This window comes from Siniperca chuatsi, linkage group LG15, assembly GCF_020085105.1.
Source record: "Siniperca chuatsi isolate FFG_IHB_CAS linkage group LG15, ASM2008510v1, whole genome shotgun sequence".
Taxonomy (NCBI): domain Eukaryota; kingdom Metazoa; phylum Chordata; class Actinopteri; order Centrarchiformes; family Sinipercidae; genus Siniperca; species Siniperca chuatsi.
Genome location: NC_058056.1, coordinates 24,773,963 through 24,793,078, shown reverse-complemented (window position 1 = coordinate 24,793,078; position 19,116 = coordinate 24,773,963). Strand labels below are relative to the sequence as shown.

At 39.1% G+C, this 19,116-nt stretch overlaps 1 protein-coding gene across 3 annotated transcripts in view; it reads left to right on the top strand.

Annotated features, from left to right (window-relative positions):
- Positions 1 to 19,116, top strand: part of atrn (attractin) — a 136,246-nt gene that overhangs the window by 4,060 nt on the left and 113,070 nt on the right. For all 3 annotated transcript variants that reach the window (XM_044167851.1, XM_044167852.1, XM_044167853.1), the window contains exons 2-8: positions 5,621 to 5,704; positions 8,441 to 8,554; positions 8,662 to 8,790; positions 12,844 to 13,040; positions 15,740 to 15,908; positions 17,252 to 17,342; positions 18,160 to 18,409. In XM_044167851.1, the coding sequence (XP_044023786.1) occupies positions 5,621 to 5,704; positions 8,441 to 8,554; positions 8,662 to 8,790; positions 12,844 to 13,040; positions 15,740 to 15,908; positions 17,252 to 17,342; positions 18,160 to 18,409 (1,034 nt within the window). The remainder of the gene's footprint in view (positions 1 to 5,620; positions 5,705 to 8,440; positions 8,555 to 8,661; positions 8,791 to 12,843; positions 13,041 to 15,739; positions 15,909 to 17,251; positions 17,343 to 18,159; positions 18,410 to 19,116) is intronic.

Sequence of the window (19,116 nt, the reverse complement as noted above, 5' to 3'; positions counted from 1 at the left end):
GATCCCAGATTTGCCAGGAATCAGGGCAGTGTTGTTTTGTTACGGTCAAAGGGCCGATAGTTTTCCGGGGAGAGCCTGCGGTCTGAGGCCATGTTTAGCATACAGACAATGCTACCATACAAGGCTGGCTGAATGCTGGTAAAAGCAGCTTTCTGTGGCAGGGTCGTGCCAAGATGGAGTCCCGGCTAGCCATGAGAGCCAATATCAACATGAAGGAGGTGGGACAAAAACAGACTTGTGTGTTTTGTTGTTGTTTTATGGCATAAAAATGAGATTTTCTTTGGAGGATATTTTGAACTTGTGGTTCTGTGTAGCGAAGAATGAAACTCTTTCCCATGGGGCTCAGTGAGTAGATCTTGTTGGGGCTGGGAAATATGGTTAAAATTAATATCACAGTATTAATTAAAAATATTTTTCTGATGTATGTATATGGTAGTATGACAAATATATGCAAAGTCAAATGTAAAATAATCAAGTTGATGTTCAGTGGAACATGTGTGTTCCACTGTTCCACCACCAAGGTGTTTAAGGTTAATGTTAAGTCTGTCTGGGGAAAATCATCCCTGTTGCTGTAGCATCAGAGTTGTTGAACTGCAAGGTCTGCTGGCTTGTGTTGTTGAACCTCAGAAAGCCAAATAATGTAAAATGGCAGTTATGAAACTTCTATATTTATGTAAAAACCTACTTTTATCCGGTTTACTATAACTTGGCCTTAACCATTGCTTGTAATGTTGATGAGTGTTGCCATGAGGCTGCTCTGGTCAGATTATGGCTACAAAAGCCAGCTTTATGCTTCTTGGCACAAACAGTCCCAAAGACACACAACTGTACTTGGTTTATTAGTATGAGATGGAGCTTTTGCCGAGACCAATTTGTTTTTTTTAATAGGAACGGAGTTATGAGCCAATTTTCTTTTGCAGTAGGATGGGTGGTGAATAAAATCCCTTGTCCATGAAACTTGGAGCCAATGTAAGTCTCCGACGATGTCCTGGCACCAACTCTGACTCCCCCAACTCCTATCCAATTCATAACAGAAGTTCTCTCATTATACTTTTCATATAGAGACCCAACAAATTTTTTCGATTTTCTGTCAATCGACTAATTGAATAATCTTCTAATTGTTTCAGCACTAGTTTGATTCATTCAGATCTTGAATCCTGACCAGGGTGCAGAATCCATATTGGTAGAAATTAGACAATTAAATTTTTAATAATATCTCATCCACTGATACTCTGGGGATACATTTATCCTGGCCTAAGAATAACTTTATTTTTGGTATTTTCAGTTTCACAGCTTGCTGCTTTGTAGTGCCTTTGTTGTCATCTCTTGTGTAGTCTGCATATTAGTCCACATTCATCCTCAGGCGCTCTCTGGAACCTGTTTGAAGGCTGACCTCGCTTTACTAAAGGCCCTGCTGAGCGACCAGTCTGCCTGCCCTCTGCAGAGACTAATGGTCCCCACTGCTGTACTACTGATGTATTCTTTTTTTCAACTTACTGATGCAGAGGCACAGAAATCCTTTTCCAAAGCTACCCAGACTCATAGGACTTTAAGAGGTTTTACTGGCAGGTATTGGATGGATTTGCATACATCTGTACAGAAAGGCCATGGTGGCTGAAATAGCAGTGACAAACAAAACAGAATGTAAATCTTGCAAAGTGGCATCAGTAAACTGCATTCAGCATGTCTGTAATGTTGAATATTAAAGGACATCATTTTGTTTGTGCAGATGAGGTGAATCTGCAGCATCTCGGTCGAGAAGGGATGCATTTTAAGGCTGATGAAAGGATATATGTGTACATTAAAAAAGCTCTCAAAGCAACTGTAACTCAAGTAAACACTGGGGTGTGAAAGCACAGTAACTTGGAAAATAGCCACTTCTAATAATTTCTGAAATATTTATTACACAATATAATTGAGTAAGCTATAAGTCAGTTATATTGTGTAATAAATATTTCATAATATTAGCATGAGCATGTTTTGGGAATGCAGACTTTGTAGATTTGTTGCCAGCCATGTTCGGTTCACAACTCTCATCCTCCGTGTCTGCTGCTGAGTAACTTTATATCATCTTATGTATCTCTTCAATATTTTGGCAAGGGAGGATAGCTGCTGTATATATTGTTTTTTTTTTTTGAGTGCATATTTTGTGTACCTCACTCCTGCTGGGCCTTGGTGATTTAAAAATAAATAAATAAATTCATTTAAAAAAATCACGGTATCCCTCAGAAATATATTTTTTTTTATTAATGTAAGTTTCTTTCTGCCAACATGTGCAAAATCATGTGAAATTATCAAATTATGTCCACCACTCTTATTGTGTTGTTATATTCGAATACATTCTTCCCCCAAAATATTCCCTAATTGATTTAAAATCTCATATCAGCAGCTTCTCTGTCTGCTCAGACAGTCTGAGGGGAAAACCCCTTTTGCCTCTGTAGCATTTACTCTCTGTCTGAGCATGCTCTTTTCCCCTCCAGTCTGTGCCACTGAACACAACTGTTGTCGCCTTTGAATGAGAAATCGTGTTTGCTCTGCTCTCAGGCTGCACCACTTTGCCATTTGCAGACCACTTGGCTCTAATGCAGGGATGCTGTTTGCATTTGAAGGAGCTGCTGTTGGACGTCACTGAATGCAAGGCTCTTCTTGTATCACTGTGCATCTAATAACGAGAAGTACAGGCACCTGCTGGCTTATTCTTTATCTCAGGACATTTTTGACGTCTTCTGTTTAACATGACAGTTGGAATTTTAAAAGTATAATAGGACATAATCACAGAAATTGACAGTTTTGGCTTAGATTTCTCTAATTTTATGCTGTAGTGCTTCGCAAAGGTCAAAAGACCATATTGATGATTTTACATGTTAGCTCATTAACTACAAAGCACATGAACTTTACAGTACCACTGACCTTCCGAGGCACACCTTTTTATGTTTTCAGATGTATCGACCTAGCTCCAGAAAAACTTTGGTTTCTGGTAATTTTACTGTGAGATGACATCTCTCAAATATTGTTTTTTTTTATTTATTTTTTTATTTTAAAAACAACCCTGCTTACAAGTTGCCACACAATGACAACATTGTCTTTTGATAATAAAATAAAGGCAACTAAGGGTCGGGTTATACTCGATCAGAACTAGTTCGTATGACATGTAGTCCAACCACATCACAAATAAAAAGTGTTTATAGTTGTTTCGAACGGCCACACTGGAAGCTTTTGACCAGCTGACAGGCAGTTCTGAAGAAGCATGCTGGCAGCTTAAATATTCACTGTGATGAATTAGCTACCATTTGTTTAATAACAGCAGGTGGAGTGGGAGCAGGAGCTGCTATTAACAGAGTAACAGAATTTAATTTTACATGTGATAATGAAGTAAATCATCATCGCATTTAATTTACAATTCAAAAACAGTGTCTAGTACTAATAAGAAAGCAGTAAAGTACAGAATGAGTTATAGGCTTCATAGTGGTGGTGTGTTAGGTTCAGGGGAGTCTGGAACTTCTTGTCCTCTGAGGAAGCTCTGTTTGTCTGCTAGCTGGGAGAGCTGAGAGACCTGTAATTACAGCGCTGAGACCTGCCCTGTGGAAAGGGCTGGGTGAAACTACTCTCTTAAAATATGTACATTACAAACAGTGAGCCAGCAATATTCAGCAAAGCCTCCTGTGTGGTTGTCGGCGTTAGACTTTGAGAAATAATTTGTGCAACAAGTTCAGTTTCCCTCCAAAAATGATATCTATTTGGAGGTTAAACGCTTCATTTGCTTATATACTGACTCTAAGACATCAACGCTGATAAACACGTCCATTCTTTGCAGAGATAGCAGAAGAGCATTGTTGCAATATAGAGTCATATGTTTGGCCTGTCGTTAACTTAACAACACCCTTGGCCTTGGACCTTGAGGCCGCCCAGCCCACACAGCTGGGACTATTGGCCTGCAGCTCTGCAGCTATGGTTGCAGGCTAAAGTTTTCAATAACAAGAAGTTGTAGCACACTTGTTGCCTGGATGCAAATAAAAATGTTGTTATGCAGTACATAACAGGGATCTCTCCAGAAGGTTCTGGGTATGATTTTATGTTATCAATTTCAAAAAACATATTTCATCTCTTGTGTGCTAAAATTGTGAAAGAATAGCATCCTGTTTGTGACGTGGAATTCATTCACATTAAGTCGAGTCAAATTTAATATTTTGTCAAAATGGCAAGCACTTGAACTTTTTAATCAATGTGTCTTGATAAAAGTGTTTCTTTAGGTTGATATTTTCAGCGTGGTGCAGATATCTTTAACTGGCTCCTGTAGTTGAACAGGGGAGGAGTGTGTTTTCTGCAGCTTTCTCAGACTTTAGCCTGAAGTGGAGCTGAGAGACTGTTTTGGAACAAGACTGTTACTGGGTGTGTTCTCAGAGTCATTGCACCCTGAGACCTACATCAGTAATGACACCATCTCTGACTACATCTAAGTGTCCCCTGTGTAATTCAGCTGCTCTCTGCTGCTGTGTCATCAAGTTGGAATTAATCAGGCAATAACAGAGGCTGGGCACCGTACTGTACTATTAGAGTGTTTGTGGCTGCCCGTCATGGTGTCAGCCTCACATAATAATTTGCTGTGAGGTTTAATCATTCTCAGCCCCTTAGCTGTCCTATCTGCTGCTTGCTCAACTACCAAGCTGCATGAACTAAAAAGTGAAGGGGCAGATCTTAGTGTTTACCTGCGCGCTCTCTGCTCCGCTGACTGGCTCTTGTGTAACAACATTGTGTGTAATCATTTCTGTGCTGTCACTACAGAACAGAAATTCTAACTGCAACCTCTTTATTTTAATCTTTATTTTGAAGCTTTAGATAATGACATAAAACAGATATCAGTATTGCAAAGTTTATTAAACTGACTTTGACCAATATTCTAGTGCTGGAATCCTTACAATACATAAATGACATTTAGGGCTGCTAATGGTTATTTGTTTTATTAATTAAGTCTTTTATTTTTTTGAATAAACATTTAGTCTATAGACTGGGTTGAAGTCAGACAAAGTTTTTTTTCTGACAAACATATTGAAATTACAATGATATAAAAACAGCAATCCTCACATTGGCTGGAAACAAAAAGTTTTTCTTGATAAATGACTAGTGATTGTTTCCCTAATCGTTTCAGCATCTCGATTAAGGCACAGCGGTGCTTTGAGCTAAATGCTAAGGTCAGCATGCTAACATGCGGATGTTTATATGCACACAATGACAGTGGTAGCATGTTGATGTTTAACAATGTAAAGCTGTGGAGTTTTCCTCTTTTTCATATCATTGGAAATTGTATATCTTTCGGATTATTCACTGTTGGTTACACAACCCAAGAAACAAGTTTAGGTTCTGGTCACTTGTGATGGGAATATGTGGGGGGGAAAAAGAAAGAAATCAATAGATTAATTAAATTAATTAAGAAGAGTTGTTCAGTGTTCAATTTTAGTGAATTATTTTGCATGAAATTCAAGTGAGATTAAATTGATCTTCAATTTCACATCACACCCAGACTAGGAGTACAGGACACAGTTTCCAGGATTTCAGCTTGTTTTTAAAAAAACAACAACAAAAAAACCTTGAAACTCTTTTCTCTCCTCTGCCTTTCTTTCAGGTTGACGGGGCCCTCTGGTCATCTGACTGATGGTCCAGGAAACTATAAGTACAAGACCAAGTGCACCTGGCTGATCGAGGGACAGTAAGTAGAGTGCAGAACCAACACCGGGGGAGAAATACCAGATTAGGACAGGACTTTGCAACAATTATGCTGCTCTTTAAAGACTTTCTTAAAGAGTTGAAAAGCTGTCCGACACTGACTGAATTTCTTAATTAGTTAAGAAAATCTTTGTGTGTCTGTTCCTAAACAACACTAGAAATAGTACAAGTAAATCAATATTGTCTAATAAATTTAGTGTTTGTAGCAGACTACTTGTAATACCAGATTTTGTCCAGACAGTTTAACATACATACATACATACATGTTGTGCACATTATAAATCTTGATCCAAGAGTAATATAGATACATTTTTCAAATAATCTTTGGAGGTGGTCTCAATGTGCCCAGAACAAAGACCGTAGACACGCTACATGAAGCCGATACTCTCTTATTGTTTTCATCCATTAAATCAGCTTCTGCCATTACGGAAAAAAGGCTAAGGAAGGAATCCTAAAAACTTGAGACAGTTGAGAGATGGATTGTGAAAACCAAGGCTGCAACTCAATATTGCAGTGGTACTCATAATGATTGTTACATACACAGTCTGCACTGCCGTCCTTCACTGAGAGCCATCCAGCATTAGGAATTTACAGTATCCAGAAGATGATGGATGAAAATGAATGGCAAAGTAACCGTGAGAAATTCAATACTCCTTCTCTATTGTGTTAGTCAGCATAACGCAACAGAGTATCGGTTTAGAGCGATGATTCTTATTTTTTTTTTCTTTTTTCTTTTGGGCCGTCATCTCATCCGAACCATAAACTCTTTGAATACATTTGCATTTTAGGCATTTAGCCAACACTCTGTCAGGGGGATTCGCCATGGGTGACTTGGTTGGGGCTCACGAGGTCAAAGTAATGTTCTTTTAGACAGGATGTGTGTTACAGGGTTTTGAACTTCTGACCTTCCTCTTCCTGGATAGCTTCTCTAATCACCATTCCACACTGTCATCCATCGTTTTCATTACATACTAATGGCACTTTTAAATGCTGTCTTGAGACCTCAGCTCGTACTTAACAGGAGGTTAATGCAGTGACACGTGTACTATATGCATCAAAATGACAAGAATACTTTTAAAGGGGTTTCATAAGCCTTGGGCATACAGCCACTCTAAATTTTGAAATGATTGTGAAATGATTGGTGAAATATGGCTGTGTAAGTGCTTTGCTGCCATGCTCATAGGGACCTCGGTGGTATTTGCTGATTTAGAATAGGATGTTTCTTTGTCAGATCCCCCCAGTCACTCCTTACTTTTGATTTACTGGTCACAAGCCTTCTTTTCTAATCAAACCCAGGGGCTGCTGCCATTCTTCAGTTTATTTGTCTGCTAGGGGAGGGAGGAAGAGCCACCGCTTCACTTTAATAAATAAAATTGTGAAGACAAAAATGTGACTATTCATTCACAACTGCGCATCTTGTGCCCTCATTATAGATACGCTAAATGGGCCTTTGTCTTCTTCCCTCCTCTCTTGAATGACTTCATTTTGCAATGCTAACCAAATTTAGAGCAGAGACAGTTTTTTAAGGATCTCATGAATGTCTTCAATCAAAAACTGATTTTAAACAAGCTTGTTTTTCTGTCTGCTGTCCTTTTTGAGTTTAAAAACACTCAGCCAAGGACAGTTAGTTTATACATTTTGCACAGTGTAAAATGTGCATTACCACTTTTAGCCTATTGTATCTGTTACATGATGCAGTACAACTTTATTGTCTGATTTAACAGTTGGAATTTAGTTACATTTGATTAATATTCATTTGATTAAAAGATAGTACGTTGAATATTAGACTATTAGGTTTCTGTTAATTTTCTATTTCTATGATTTCACACAACTATAGAGCCAGTGTGGGAAATTGCCACCAGACAAATGCTAGTAAAGTTTTGCTGTAGGTGGTGAATGTTTCTACCATATCACCTAGTTAATTATCCACCTTTTTATGTTCTTAAAATCCCATTTATTCTGCTGATGTAGTGAATGTGGGTGTTTCATTTTGCAGTCAGCCTCTTCAGCTAGTGAAACAGTAACTTTCAAAACCTGTGTGCAGCTCTGGTGAGAGTGACGGTGAACAATGGAGATTTGCGGGTTTTGTTTGAAATATTAATACCTTTTTTACTAAACAAGTGATGTAAATAAGTTGTAAAGTGATGAAGTGAAGTTGTAATTTTAAGCAGGAAAGTTGGCGAGCCTTCTCATTTCCAAAGGTTTCCCAGACACAGTCATTAAATCACCATTATGGCTGCACATAGTGTTTTTCATTATGTTTTGAAGATTATGCAGTTTGTCAGGAGTCCACACACTTTTGTGGAAAACTGTTAAATTGAAATTAGAAAATGTTCTTTTCTTAGATAGTTAAGGCCAAATATTCACACTGAACTAGCTGCTGCCTGGGGAGCAGCATTTTGAGTTTGTGTACCCAGGGCTTGTTTGTTTCTGGAGTTGAATCAGTTGGAACTGTGTTTAAAACTAGACCGCAAAAGTTAAATAATAATTTTGATGGTAGGAGCTGTCAAAGCTACAAAAGTGTGCTTGTTGCACCAACTTGCAAGCTGATCAACTGTGTCACAAGTTCTGCTTTTGTACTCTCAGAGTTAAGAAATGTATTGGTTTCCATATATCATTGCATCCAATACATGGTGCTGTCGAATTACTGATATAGTATTAAAGTAATGACCAACCCAGACAGAAGTTCACATGGTCTTCCTCTGTGTGTGTTTTCCAGACCTAACACCATACTCCGATTACGCTTCAACCATTTTGCCACTGAATGCAGCTGGGACCACCTTTATGTGTACGACGGAGACTCCATTTACGCCCCCCTTCTCGCTGCTTTCAGGTACGTCTACTGGTGTGACTGAAGGTTGGTTTGGAGTAAAATTTGTATAAATCTCTTTTTTTTTTTTTTTAAAGTTAGATTTCATTTTTGTGTTTTTATTATTGCAGTGGTCTGATTGTTCCTGAACGTTATGGGAATGAGACGGTTCCTGAGGTGGTGTCTCAGTCCGGCTTTGCCCTGCTGCACTTCTTCAGTGATGCTGCCTACAACCTGACTGGCTTCAACATTTCCTACAGGTGAGAGAAGCACAACATAAAAAGTGTTTATTTTAACACTTTTGCATTTTCTTGTTTTATAAAAAATAACCAAGAAAATACGGAAGTAATGTTCTGTTTTAAATTGCATGTTGGTTCCATTTTTCAAAAGAAAAGTGCAATCTCTTTCTAGAATATAATCAAAGCATCTTCCAAAAGACTAAAAGTTAACTCCTCCTTAACATTGGTCCTCCAAATAAAAAAACAAAATGAAATGTATTCAGTTGTCTTAAATGATATTCTCAGGCCTTTCCTTGATTTTGAAATCTTAGCTGGCATAGCAGCTTCCACATATCAAATTGCTCATAATCCTCTACAGCTGAGTGTGTAGCTGCCAGGCCTCTGGGTTTGGATCTCTGTGTCCACGCATGCATTCATGATAGTGTCAGTCACTGGATAAAAGTATCTGCTAAATGACAAATACTTTGATACTGAGCTCACAGAGAAGAGAACTTCAGTACAAATCATTTCTGTTTTACTGGCTGTTGAGATTTATTAAGGTGAAGGGCCCACTTCACACCCTTCCTTGGGACATGATGACACATACAAAGCTATCACTTTCTGCATGATTCAGCCTGTGCACTGGCACGGCTGGTTGACAGCATTTAGAGGATCATGTCGGGTTGCTGCCGTCCATTTGCTGCAGTATGTTTTTGTTGCATCATTACACCATCATCTACCAGTCAGGCACACTGTGGTATGCTGTTTGGTGTGTGCCTACTTTAGAGGGAGCAAAGAAAGCCCATAATAATTAGGATATTATTGTGGTCTTTTTTATTGGATAAGAAACAGAACACCTAATTGAGTAATTTAACCACTACTTAATCCTTAATGTTGAAATTTAAATGTCACTAAATTTATAGAATTGAAATAAAGATTTTAAAACCATCTATCACAATTTGTTGTAAAATTTCCACTAGTATTTCCAGAACATTTTTTAGGGTTCACAAATTCAAGTTTATAATGAAACTGTTCAATATTCAAAAAACTTCATTCAAGTTCCTCTAAGTCATTTTCACCTCTAAAAAGGAAAAATAATCAAGTTGCTCAAATAGGTGAAAATCGTATACCAAAATTCAAGATGAAAAATTCAAACTCTGAGCTACCAAAAGAAACAGTCGAGTCTGAAGGAATCAATCAGACATCTGTCCTGTCAGGTCACGTTCTGTCTATCACATGATCCAACAAAAAGAAGTGGAAATGAGCAAGAGGAAACTCCTGGGCCCCTTGAATTTTCTATCTGAGTTTGTGGATTTGTGTTTTTGAATTTGAAAAACTTGAAATTCCCTACTGGAAATTTTTTTGAGGAGAATTCAGCCACATACATCTAGACAGATGTGTGTTTTTTTTTTAATAAAATATTTAAATTCTATAAATGTATTAATATTATAATTTTGACATTAAGTTATTATGGCTATATTATATTACTACTAGCTATAAGCAAGCAATGTACTCATCTACTCCCAGGTTTCCAAGTACCATGCATTTAGTTGGGTTGCAGTCTGGTACTGATACCATTTGTGGGTGCAGTGTGGATATGTACTACTGTATTTTGGTACTGATGCTACACCGCACATGTGTCGGATTTGAAGGGTAATATTGATTAACTCTGGTACTGGCTACCTTAAAAACGCATAGATGCAATAAGCCGCTAGGCTGAATCATAACATCAGTGCTATTACATACTGTAAAGCAGTGTGGAGGCCAAGGAAAATACAAAGTGTCATCTATGACAGAATAAGATAATTTATGGACTTGTGGGTCCACAGTCGTGGCTAACCTTACCAACAACAACCCCTTGTCCATCTCTTAACCCCTTTTTCCACATTAGCCATTACAAGCATGCATGTTTATATATTATGCGGGTCCATTTCAGGCCAAGATTAAACTTCTATCTCCTCTTGGTTTAGACCACCTTTTCCCTCCTTGAACCCAGCATTAATGACCAAAACAAGTGCAGCTTTACTCCACCCATGTGTTGTGCATTTCCTGCAAGGTGTCTTTTCTTGTGAGCTGTAAATGTCATTAGTCTGAAAAGTTGATGTCAGTTACAGAGACCAGTTGGGACTTCTTTGCAGCAAAAAAACCTTTATGTTTTGCACACAGATCTATAAACACAGAAAACGTATTAGTTCCCATGCTTATACAACTTGGGTGGAGACACCATACCCACAGATGGATAGATCAAACTAAACTTTGCACAAGTCAGAAAGAGCCAAAAATGTCCTTCATTATTTCAGAGCTAGTTGCTTCGACTGGCATAAAAAGGAAAAGTATTCTACAAACCAAAGTGGAGCCTGTCCCTTCCAAACATCTGCAAAGAACACAATGGACCCCTGCGTTTTTCCCTCGCTCATTGGTACCGTCGCCATAGCGATGGGATTGAAGTTGAGCTTAGAAACGCAGAGTCTGATGAAAGCGAAGTGCCCCCGGGCCCCTGGTCTTTGGTGTCTGGGAGAGGTGGAGGAGCTGAAAAATCAAACCACCAGGCTGCCGGAGGAACATGAAAGAATGATGAGGGTCCTTTGTGTCATCTGTCTCGCTCCCAAATGTGGATGGTTAATAATGTTTTCAAAACAAAGCAAAACTTTTGACATTGACTTGTTTACTCTTTTTATAAAAAACATTAGGGACATTTTCTAGTCTTGTACAGAGTGTTTCCATATTAAAGGATAAGTCTGGCAATATTCTATATTATTCCAGTGGTCCAGATTCCATGAAAACACTAAAACCAACAAACAGTTGATCTACCAACAAGTATTGTCTAACTATCCAAAGTCTTAGATCGCTTATTTCTCTGTGCCATAGATCTCCATTGTTCTCCAAAAACTATTAAAATCAAATCAATGAGTCATACCCTTGCACTGAGTGACATTTTCCTACCGTTAACATGGACGCTGTAGTTTATTTTGACCATAGACAAACAGGGAAGTCGGTATTCGGTGTACTGAAGTGTACTATTGTATTGACATTGTTGGTTTTGGTCTTTTCATGGGATTTGTTTGACAATAAGAAAAATATAGGCTAACGCCAAATTTGTCCTTTTAACATAAAGAATTGAACTGGATGTGTTGTACGCTGTATATTGTTAGTCTGTGTGTGTACATATAGTTTAATTTACCTGAGTGTATATCTTTGCTGTGGGTGTAGCGAGCAGTGAGGTGGGTAAAGGCTCCATCACTAAATTAACAGTGGAAATTGATTTTAAATATTAGGCTGCTTAGCATAGTTTTCACTCCCTTTATTTGCATACTTATGGGATAGTCACTGCATGTCTTAGATAGACTTTCATATATAGTTATTCACAGGATAAGAGAGCTTACTCAGAAATGCCTGAAATACAGAAAAGTATGTCCATGTGATTTCAACCCAGAATGAATGTCAGTGTTCTATGGATATAAGAACCATGTTGATGGGACATTCTTTGACTTAGTACTGTGCTGATGGTGTTGTTTTGTCTGATTGTCCTAATTATATTCGTGCTTTTGGTGCAAGAATTCTTATATATAAGTATGTTTTGATTTGACTGAGGAACGACTCCGAGAAGAGGAGGTTTGATTGTCGAAAATGTACCAATTGGCTGCTAACAAAAAAGCTAAATGTGCAACAGAGAGGATCTGTTGAGAGACATGGAGAGCGTCAGTAGTGCTGTTTGACTGCAGATTGGGTGTGTTTACCATCTGCTCTTCTGTGCCTGTGGTGACTTTATGCCTGCCGGTTACCTCGGCCTCTAGGTCGATGCTGTTTCAGTGCCTTCTGAGATGAGTGGCAAGGGTTGAGGCAGGAGCTTGACCAACTGATGAGGGAGGACAATGCCAATAACAACACTTTCTGCTGATATCCTGCTGAATTGTAAATGTTGCATATTTTATCTTTAAGCCTGGAGACAGCTGAGTCGCTGCTGGCACAAGTAGAGCAGATGTAACTCAATTGTTGAAAGGTGTTCCTGATGTTTTATTCAGAGACTATATTTCAGGTGAGATTTGAATCCTAGTTTCTCTCCCTCATTGTTTCGTCCTCTTTCCTCCCTCCCAGGGTGAATACATGTCCCAACAACTGCTCCGGCCGGGGCGAATGTCGTGTGGGGAACTCCACTGGTTCAGTGTACTGTGAGTGTGAAGCCAACTGGAAGGGGGAAGCCTGTGACGTCCCCTACTGCCTGGCTGACTGTGGCTACCCTGAAAGAGGTCGCTGCCAGGGCAAGACCTGCATCTGCAAGACCGGATGGCAAGGTGGGCTGGCACTGCAGCAGCATCACTTCGGCTGCCAGTGATGTGACCTCATTGTCTCATACACTGCGCTGGTTTGAATAACCACAATGTCATCATCAGGTTGGCTTCAGCAGGCCCACACATGCCAGACCCTCCTCAGTGACCCTAAATAAGCTTCTTACTGGGTCTACGTTCTGGTCCCAGGGGTGGGTAGTAAATCATAAATTTAGCAAACATTCACTTTTAACAGCCAAAATTATTAATACAGGATATTCATGGAAATACAGTGTACCTCCTTCCTATTTTCCTATTTTATGGAGCAGGTATGGTGCTTTCATGGGTAAAGAAAATGAAGATAAGATGCAAAAACTTTGCATTGGCCTTTGTGTTTGTTTGATACAGAGCTGTTGGATCCCAGTCAGAGAGTATACAGTGATTAGATCTGAGAAGATCTCTTTAGAATGGCTGAAAGATCTGTGGGACACAGCTCATATAATTAGGTAAAAACATATAATTGAGAGACATAAAAACTATGTTTGGGTTTTAACGAAGCAGTTAGGATTATTTGACTTTGCCACCTGCTGCCTGATGACCCAACCCCACCATTCAGTAGTGAGGGAAGTTTTCCATACAAGGGTTAAGGCTATTCCCAGTCTAAGAGAACACCATTTTATGGAGGTATCTGTTGAAAAAGTCCTTATTTTAGGGCTAGGGTTAATATTTCTATGTGAAACCATCCCTCAGTGTGCAAACTTTGAAGAAAACCTGCCGACTCTATAAAACATATAAAGTTGAGGTCGGTTTACTGTAGGTCACTAGACATAAAATATTTAGGAATCTGTAAAAAGAAAAATAAGAGCCAATTCACCTATGTTTTTCATCATGGATACCATACTCTGACCCAGTTTATTAATTTTATTTTAATAATTTTACTATCAGTGTTCAACGGTATTATAATATTATGGAGGTCAGAGCGTTTCAGCTATTTGAACACTAAGCAGCTCCAATGAAGCAGTTGGATGTTTAGTAAAGAGAGTGCTACTGACTTTATCCGTCCAGTTTATCTAGTGATTCAACCCAGTTCCTCTTCAGCTTTAAGCCTCCACCACTAATATTGAGGCTCCCGCTGACATCCATCTGCTGTAACCTGATGATCATCTTCCTCATCTTTCCGGTTGAGTCATGAATATTGAGTCTTTTTATTTGGTGATGACCTGACACTACTGTATCCTTTTTGAATCAGACCATATGGGCGTTTTAACCGCTCTATTAGTTCTTAAACGGCTCCACTGCACCACTCTGCACAGGCAGAGACAATGGCTTAATTTAACTGCAGTTATATCAGCAGCTCAGTGTGCTCACGATCTAATTACCAAAGCTGAGGGAGTTGAGAAACAGACTGGCATTTTCTTTAGCCTTTATTACCCTGTCATGGTGTGTTAGCCGAGGAATAGCACACTTAGTGTACTCTGTGCTGCCAGCTTCCAAATGAACTCATTTTCTACACCAACCAGGGCAAAAGCAGAGACAGATGCATGTTTAGTCAGGCCTGCCTTGCATTTAATCTCTCTTTCACAGATGTGTAGCCTTCAACAAATTACGTCTTTAAGGGAGGGAAGCCGTGTTTGTTTTATTTATGGAAATGCCACCAAGGTGCAAAGGTAATTTTGTTTGCTTAGCGATACTGGAGTCAGGTTAAACAATATTAGCCGCCGGGGATTCTTTTTCAGCTACTGAACAAAACAAAAAGGAAAATGGGTGAAGTGACCTTGATTGTTGCAGTGAATCACAACACTTCCTTTCCTGTCACATGGCCACTTCTGCATTGTTTCAATAATAATCAATAAGGAACTCCCCCAGTGGTTAACATCCTGTTTCTGCTGTAAGATGAAGTGATAGCAGCAATTGTTTGTTAAACGTTTTATGTGTCTTTCATCAGGTAGAATGGACAGACTGTAGATGAACAAGATCAGCAAATCAGTTCTTTGCCAAAAAACTTTTGTTCTTTCTTTTTCCTTCATTCAGAAGTGATTCCGGTTTATGCTGCAGTTCTTGTTCTTGTCCTGTAACGGGAAGGCAGTCTTTTAAAAGAGTCATTTCACTCATATCCTTAAGTTATTGTTTCCTGAAATAATATTCAAAAAATTAAATATTTCCAAACATTAAATAAAGCTTCTGTAAAGTGTCAATTTTTCTCTACACAGCCAATTAACCTTTTCAAAAACTTTAGGAACTACTTTCTAATGCTAAATTACTCCACACCTGCATAATCAGTCTCAGTTATCTAAAGGCTTAAAAAATGTTTCTTTAACCTCTCTGCCCTTTCTGTCACCTCTCGCTTTCATAACTCAAGAGATGAAATCAATAATGGATCATGTTTTTTTTTTTGTTTTTTTTGTTTTTTTTACACCTACACAGTCAATTCATGGAAAGCAGATGGCCCCAATATTTCTACGCTCTACCTTGCTGCAGGACATTAAAGTGAACTAATGAAGCCTGTGAAGGTTTAATCCTTTACTTTTTCACAAGCTAGAGCTTTTATGCTGATTCATTTTGTTGGGGTTTTTTGTCTCTCTTAAGGCAGTCCATTTTTATGTTCCTCTAAAGGTTTGCAGCTTGTTTATTGTGTTTATCATATATAAGTGCAAAAAAAATGAATTAACTGAGCATCATTTAATCTCCTGTGGAGCCCTGACTCTGTGGTTTCCTTCCCTCCTCAGGTCCAGACTGCTCCGTGTCAGTGCCTGCCAACTCCTCTTTCTGGAGTCGGGAGGAGTACACCGAGGCCGGGCTGCCCAGGGCTTCCCACAAGGCCACGGTGGACCAGGGCATCATGTGGGTCATTGGAGGCTACGTCTTCAACGCATCCGACTATCACATGGTCAAAGCGTAAGTACTCTCCCCTGTGAGCATCTACACTCTGATTTTAGGTATTTGGCAGGAAGGTCACACTTATTGCCTTGGCTCATGTTTTGGTTTTGTGAGTTTCAGGCAGGCCAAGACCCTTTTTTTTCTGCTCAGGGTCTATCATATGAGACTATCATGTGACCCGAGATTGCGGCACGTACAAAAGGCAAGGCTTGCCATCTCTCCAGATTCTGCAAATTAGTAGTCATCTCCCTATTTGTTTAAATTTCGTTGTCTCAGTACTTATACATCTAATCTAATCTATAAAGGAACATTCTTCACAACTTCTTGTGTTTGTCACCTTGGCATTGTTGGACAGGACAATAGTGTAATTCTCCTCCTCAGTGTGACTGTTTAGCTTGTTCCTGATGTAGTTGCAGTGTTACAGGTATTTCAAGAGCAATGCTTTCCTACAGTTTGTGAAACAACCATACATCTAATCTAAAGGTAAGAAACACAATGAAGGCACATGAGTGGCATTTCCCCTTTCATTTTGATAGTTGGTAGGTTTAGGGTTGAGGTGTTAGAGGTCATTAGACTTTGGAGCCTTGATTGAGGAACATGTTGTATACTGACACCACTGTAGTTTTATTTACCACAGTCTTTGCTGTTTGGCACTTTGGTTTAAGTTTGGGCGTGGAGACCTTTGAATGATCAGAGCCATTTAGCTTGATAGGAAGATAAGCGTAACCCATAAAAAACATTTAAAGCTGTACATTTTGGAAAATACACGCATTTGATGAGAACACTGATGTCTGTCTGTTAAATATGAGACAGCCGGTTAGCATATTTTAGTATTTAGACTGAAAGGGGCAAAATGCCTAGCTAGGATGGATATAAGATCGGTGTCGACCATCTTACCTAACCCTTGGCAAGAAAACAAGCAAGTGGATTTCCTGAAATGTTGGACTATTCCTTTTATATGGTGTGCTTGCTCACTGCTGTTTAAGAGACTATTTATTTTAAGTTTTTAATTTTAATTTCTTAACCGTGGTTTGAGGTACTGCATGTAGACATGTGTGGAGCACTGTAATCCCTATTCCAAACTACATTTAATTTTGTGCAAGGAACAAGGTTTCCATTTCAGCAGTGTTCCCCATGGACTGTATCTTTGTCTAGCTGAACTGGGTTTACCTTGTCTTGTCACATTCAAGTGATCAAGGGAATCTTGACTGAACAGTTTTTTAAAATTTACTTTGACATGTAAAAATGATTGAACACAGAAGAGATCAGGACATACTCGTACACATTTTGCTAGTGAGTAAAAAATCCTCCTTGAGATTGCTCCGTCATGGTCATCACACCTTTCTATTTTCTTTCTGTAGGTACAACCTCAGTAGCAAGAGCTGGCTGACCCTTGACCCCTCCGTCAACACTGTCACGCCACGTTATGGCCATTCAGTGGCTCTGCATGAGGTATGTGGAGAGAGGGAGAAATGCATATCTCATATGAATCTGAATGTACATTAAGACAACACAATATGACTCTCTTGTACATTTCACCATTATTATAGTGCATTTTACATGCATCTGTAGTTTCTGCCAACTAAGTGTGATGTGAACAGGCCTTCAAAAGAACAGATGACAACTAAATTAAATGGAGGCACTAGCAGAAATATTATATACTCCCCATCCTTTTATTTATGCTTTCAGTAGTGTCTATTTGTTGTCTGGAACTAATATATAAATCTCTGGTGGTTGATATGCTGTGGTGAAGCAGTTTCTTCTCAGCCAGAAAGACTGTTAGGAGCCGCTGATGGAATAATAAATCAGAGCGAGGAGGATTCAGAGGAAGACGCAGTCTGTCTGCTCGGTGGTTTGAGAGAACTGAGTTTGAGCTGCAGAGTGTTTTTGTAATGTACAAATTGCATCCCAGTGTATAAATGTGTCTTGCAAGACAAATCTGAAATCAAATCAGTGATGATACATAACAGATAGAAGTCTCGCAACAACAGATAATGTACCAATTCAGGCTCTCAAACACACGTACCATCACTGGTTTATAAAAAGCTGAAGCGACAACTACACCTCTGTCTCTCCTGGACATGAACAATCCAAGCATTTGTCAAATTGAGCTGTTTTCTGTGACTTTCATGGGTCCAGAAAAAAAAAAAAAAAAAAAAATATATATATATATATATATATATATAAATAAATAAATATAAATATAAATATATATATATAATATATATATCCCCAATTCTGCTCTGCGGTTTGTCTTTGTTTCTTCCAGGGGAAGATCTACATGTACGGAGGAAAGATTGACTCCACAGGAAACGTGTCCAGCCAGTTGTGGGTTTTCCACATTCAGAACCAGACCTGGGTGCTCCTGAGCCCCCGGGCCAAGGAGCAGTATGCCGTGGTGGGACACTCGGCCCATATTGTGCCTCCCGTCCAGGAGGGGGCTAGTCCCATCATGCTAGTTCTGTTTGGACATTGTCCTTTGTACGGTTACATCAGCCAGGTGCAGGAGTACAACATAGGTAAGTTGTATGTGCTGTCGGGGATGAGCAGAAATCTGCAGGTCCATGTAGTGTTGTAGAGAGACTGTCCCAAAAACAAAAACTCACAAGTTTAGTCTTTGTATCTGCCATGTGTCGCTGAGCAATGCACCCAACTTTAGCTGATCCCTTGCTCCCCAACTAATAACTTTGCCTGGATGTTGGTGCCTAAATATATCAGTTTACAACAACAGGAAATTAACACTGGCCACCAAGATGAAGCTAACGTGTTTTGGATTCGGGTGGTGTGTTCATCTAATCCACCAACCTTGTTGGCTAAACTTAATTTAGAGGTCTCATTGTCTTCTAAAAGCCAATCTGTTTGAGAAAATGGGATGAATTAACCTGCCACTGTGACCAATGGACAAGAGTGCATCTCCTGTTTGCTCACAAATGAAAGTGATCTGGTTATTATCATTTCCTGAATGAGCTAAACCAATATATAATCTGATGACAGTGTGATGCTACTTTTCTACTTGTAATGCATTTTAGGAACAATAATACAAAGATTTATATTGGCTTAGCTCTCTTTCACTAATAAAATGCTGTGCAAACTGAGTTAAGATGTAATTACCTCCGCTACATCCCTGCTGGGACCAAAAACTCAGTCCTCCACAAAAACACTCTGAGACCTGTCTTAACCTAACTGTAGTTTCCCTTCGCTTTCTTAGTGGTATTATATTATGATA